Source organism: Limulus polyphemus, unplaced genomic scaffold (genome assembly GCF_000517525.1).
Source record: "Limulus polyphemus unplaced genomic scaffold, Limulus_polyphemus-2.1.2 Scaffold3483, whole genome shotgun sequence".
Lineage (NCBI taxonomy): Eukaryota > Metazoa > Arthropoda > Merostomata > Xiphosura > Limulidae > Limulus > Limulus polyphemus.
This window is the reverse complement of record NW_013669093.1, coordinates 75,473-80,981: the sequence shown is the minus strand read 5'-3', so window position 1 is coordinate 80,981 and position 5,509 is coordinate 75,473. Positions and strand designations below refer to the sequence as shown.

At 33.0% G+C, this 5,509-nt stretch overlaps 1 protein-coding gene across 1 annotated transcript in view; it reads left to right on the top strand.

Moving 5' to 3' along the window:
* Positions 1-5,503, top strand: part of LOC111088283 — a 33,522-nt gene extending 28,019 nt beyond the window's left edge. The window contains exon 9 of the mRNA XM_022397950.1: positions 4,732-5,503. Coding sequence (XP_022253658.1) covers positions 4,732-5,407 — 676 coding nt within the window. The 3' untranslated portion in view covers positions 5,408-5,503. The remainder of the gene's footprint in view (positions 1-4,731) is intronic.
* Positions 5,504-5,509: the final 6 nt, after the last annotated feature.

Below are 5,509 nucleotides of genomic sequence, written 5' to 3'. Positions count from 1 at the left end.
CAATATACATAACTATGTTTAACCATTATTATTGTACAAACTTATTGTGTTACTCCTCTTTCTTTGTCTAGAGCTTGTTTTCTGCTGGTTTGGAATTTTATGCATAATGCTGGCTAAACCTAATTCCATATAGGCGTTGTTTCTGATTCCACCGGAGGATCATTAACTTTTAAAGTAAACAACAGAAGTAATCTTCAAGCAATGTAGACATTTTAACTTCATATTTAGTCTGACTCATCACGACCTTTTACTAAGCTTTTGTACGTCACTGAATATAAAAGTTAGTAAACATAGTTTATTGCTTATTCCTTTTACATAGTGATACAAAACACTAAATGTGTTTTCATGATATTCTATTTCTCAAGATTTCATAACACATTTCAGTAAATATATTTCAGTTAGCATACAATTCTTGTATACTCTCTACTGAATTGTACACCATGAACTGAATTTTTACGTTTTTAACAAATGTCCTCCAGTGGGACAGTGGTAAGTCTTCGGATTTACAATGCTACAATCAGGGGCATGATTCCCGTAAGTGGATACAGGGGATAGTCTGATGTGGCTTTGCTAATAAATGTGTTTGACCATCTAATACAAATCTCCGTATAGATATGCTATCATCAGTGTATATAAGCAACATCACAAACTCTAAATAAGACTTTTGTCACACATACTGAAACATTTATTCACAAAACTTCAAGTATTAGATAGGGGATCTTGATCTTAGATCAACTGTTCAGATTTATAGCTAATCATTCATAGTAAACTTGCAAGAAAAACCAGTTAATAGATCAATGGTGATTTTTCTTGTAAATATTAGAAATAAGAAACCTTTTCATCAATAGAGCTGATATGTGCAATCGTAACTTTCTCTTTTTCAGGATGTGATGGTCCTGAAAAGAACCTCTAAATTTCAATTTTTTGAATAAAATAATTTATTTCAGATGAATATCCCTCATCTTCTCCATAATCTGGGCGAACCCTCATTTGAAAAATATGATGCCAATTTCTCAATATGCCTACAGCCCAATGTAATAATATATGCAATATATCCAAGTACTATAGCAAGTGATTAGTCAAATAAAATGTATCATTGAGAAAGAAACATAAGAGACAAAAGTGAATCGATCTAATATAATCATAGAATGTTTCTTCATTTAAAAACTCTATTAAACATATCATGCACTTGAAATCCCTATCTAAATTGACTATCCATGTCATGTTTGAATTTTGGGCAATAAAACTTTTGACTCCATCACTTATAGTTTGCTACTAAATCATGTTATTAGGGAGTACTTTTCGATTTTTAGCAGATATTTAATCATGGTAGCGACTTCTCATGAAATTAAGTCAAAATATATGGTTCATCTGTTATTTCATTGATTATTTTTATACATTTGTTTTTAGCATAACAATAAGAAAAGTACTTGACAAAATACTGGATCTCTACATATTATTTCATTAGATTTATCATTTAAGATTTCAGTTTGTATGCTCAGGAAAACAAGTTATCGACTATTTTACATTTCAAAATAGATTTTCCTCATACAAATATTGAGATTTGCAAACAATGTTACAGTAATGTGTGATGCATTATCTTTCACTTCACTTATACTTTATACAAGAATCGTCAAATATATTAATCGTTTATTTGTTAGTTACAAATCAGTATAATAATTCTTGTTTTCAATTATTACGTAACACAATATAGAACTTGTACATGAATCACAACTTTTGTACATTTCTACTTTATGACCATATTAGTACTTGTTCATTTCAGTTCAGTATATAAGATTTTTAATATAGATTATAAACGAAAAAGTTATTGTACAATTCTTGTATTATGCAGAGTTCATTCTACTTTACAACAAAATCATTTTATGCTCACTACTCGGTAAGGTTAAACTGTGCCTAACATACAGCAATCAGCCAAAAGCTCAGACAGGGTCAGTGTAAAAATACTCGGAAAATATAAGTTATACTCATCTTACATCCAAAAAGTAACTTAATTCTACTCTGTCCAGACTAAAGATCAAATGTCAGATAATTTTGTATGTCACTGAACTTAACGATCAGTAAAAAACGAATGTGTATATATTTATATTTTACTTTACATAAAGATACAAAAAGCTAAATGTACATTCATGACATTATCTTCCTCAAGGTGTGAGAGTACATAAGGAAGTTATTTTCTATTTTAAGCTGCTACTTTATGTTTTTAATTTAAAACTCGCATACTTGTAGTTTAAAGCTACTGTTGTTTACAATTGTTGTTTACATAGTCTAACTTCTTCAGAATGTAATCGTTTCGACATGTAAAGAAATAAGAGCAACATCCATCTTACTATTTGGGTTGTGTTCTTTAAATTTATCCTAGGAGTAAATTCCACTGACAGCTCAATAACATTTGATATTTAGGAATAACACAAACTGAAACATTTATGGATTATAAAATATTAGATTGCCAAGATTAGATTAACTTTCATACAATTCTAGTATATTTCAGTTAATATGCAATTCTTGTATGCTTCCTACTCAATTAGGCCCATGAAGTGAAAGTTTCTAACATCTATTAATTGTTAAGATTTATAGCTAAGCATTCCTAGTAAACTTGCAAGATTATTTATCAAAGACAAAAAGGAGATCCGTGTTTTCTTTTGAATTGTCCATCTAAACATATGGCCTTTCTTAAATTGGCATTTCACTTTACTAATATGTACTGCCACTGCAGTGTCAATTTTTGTCAGCAAAAAGAAAAAATTCAAGGATCTGCATTAAATGGCAGCTTAGAGTTCTCATGCTGAGACAATTCGTGCATGCAGCTGAGGTCCATAAAGTATACAAAAGTGCTCCAAGTTTCTGTTATGTTAATGGAGTCAACAGTGTCTAGAAGTGTTGAAATGAACATCATCCACTCTTGATAAAAATCTATCTCTTATTGGTAAATATTTATACAATACAGAGTCTCTTGCTGCTGTAGTGTCTATTTTCGTTGATGTAAAGAAAAATGTTTCATGAACCTATGTCCGACAGCAGCCTCAAGGTCTCCTGCTGAGACCGTCTGCATATGTGGCTAAGGGGATATAAAGTGTAGACAAATATTACAATAGTCTATAACATAGTTCTAGCCTATAGTAGGTTAGTCAAACACACAGTCCTCCTTTAAGTTACATAGTCACAAAATTTATATTCATTCTATGCTAAACCAAAATGTATGACGAGTTTCTTAAATTACAGAAGTATCCGAATGCATAGGAATAAGACCAAGACTGATAATATTTCTTTAGAAATCTTTCCTTACTGACCCTTTACTACAGATTTCCAATGGGAAGAAATGAAACAATATCTGGACTGTGCAACCAGTATACCAAGAAATTGGCATCATGTTTTTTTTTAATTATGATTCATCCAGATGATGGAAAAGATGAGGGATATTCATCTGAAGAAAATGACTTTGTTTGAACAATTGAAATTTAAAGACCCTTTTCATGACCATCACATTCTGAGAAAGAGAAAGCTATAATTGCACATATCACCTCTATTGATGAAAAGGTTTCTCACTCCTATTATTCACAGTGAAGATCAGCATTAATTTATTGTCTGATCTTCCTTACAAGTTTACTTGTCAATAAAATCTGGAGTCGATGTGCTTCGTTTCTTAGTTCTGAACACAGGACCTTTCTGTTTCTTCTTTTTATTAGATAGACCCATCTATTTGACATTTTGAGCCAAGTTTTAAGCTCCTTGTATTGCTCATCATTTCCCAGCATCAGCAAGAGATTTTCCTTGGATGACATCTGATGCTAAATTTATGCCTGACTGAACAGTTTATTTTCCTAAAGCTAATGCCCCTTCCTTCAAAAAAAGATATAGTTGAATGAAACACGTTACCCAGTACGTGACCCCATTGCCATTGACCAGCAACATGATGAGGTAAAGTTTCCCACTTGGTCATAGACATCTGGTTCGTCATAGTAAGGTACTCTCATGATGTCACAGACGACGAAAATAAAATGTTATGATGAGTCTCCTCTGTTCAAAAGAGAAGATCGACCCATGTCATCCTTTATATTTATCTCAATAGTTTAAACAGGTCTGTAATCAGGATTTATAAATGTTTCATTGATCATGTCTCCATCATGACCTATAATTTGATTGATTCGTATTAGTGGCGAATGTGTATTGCCAACAATACTAGATTCCACAATCTCTGAGTAAACACAAAGTGAATAAAATCTTCCATGCATGTTAACAGCATGTGGAGCTATAGTGGGCTCTGTTAACAGGTGATTATTATCAACTCCAAGAACTACTGATAATACAGGATCGAATAATATACAATTAGCTCCATCATTCATGTTCACCCTCACTTTTCGTTTGTCTTTCCATCCAGGTCCATAGATTAGTAGCCAGTCTTAAAAGAGGAAATGTTTATTACATTACATAACATCTACAAGTTAAGTCACAGTTACTAGTTCGTATTGTACTTGGAATCAGTTTAATCTGCAATTGTTTGTGAGGAGATACGTAATAAAAACATAGTGCCATCAGCTTCAAAAGGGCTTTTTTACAGAACTAGCATTTTGTAATTAATAAAGATACGTATTAAATGTTCATCTTCAATTATAAAGGGTGAATTTTGTGGTTAATAATGAAAATCTTTCGTATTCTCCAAGCATTTAGTTTACTGTTTAATTTGCTCAAAAATACTTATTTGATGTTTTCCAGTTACGACACCAGGTCTTGCTCTCCTCATAATTTGGAGAAAAGTGGTAAACAACCAGCAGAAAATATTGTCTGTTCACAACAGCCCCAGTGTGTGAATAGCACCAGAGTTATAAAAAACTCAAGATCGAATATTTCAAAATCCCAGACAAAACACAATGAGAAAAAAAATACTAGCAGTGAAAATATAAAAAACATTCCCCCTCCAACGTCTACTGCTCCTAAGGAACACAGCGCTACCTTCTCACTGGTTTCTTCTTCAACTGGCATATGCCGAGCCCTAGTTCATTGTGCTAGCTCCAAGAAAACCGAAGAAAATAAGGAAGAAAACCATGCTGACAAGATATTACCTCCTCCATACAGAGAAGCTCCACGAACCTTAGGACAAGATATTTCCAAATCTTCCTCTTCTCCTAGGGATACTTCACCAGATGGCATAACCACTTATGATATTCAGAGCAATATACCTTTATCTCAACGATCTAGAAGACGTTCACTCGAAAGACAGTGTTCAATCCCAACTGACTTAGCAACTGCTTTTCCAAGACTTTTAATGCTTGCGGCCGTAAGTGAGCAAAGTGAACAACTATCGTCTTGCGAAGAAAGTGATACTCAGGAAACTGGACCCGACGAAACTGGATTTCCAAGTAACTCAACAAGCAAAACGGAGAAGAGGTAAGTTATCTATTCATATGTTATCTTGTGAAGAGAGTGATTCTCAGGAAACTGGACCCGACGAAACTGGATTTCCAAGTAACTCAACAAGCAAAACGGAGAAGAG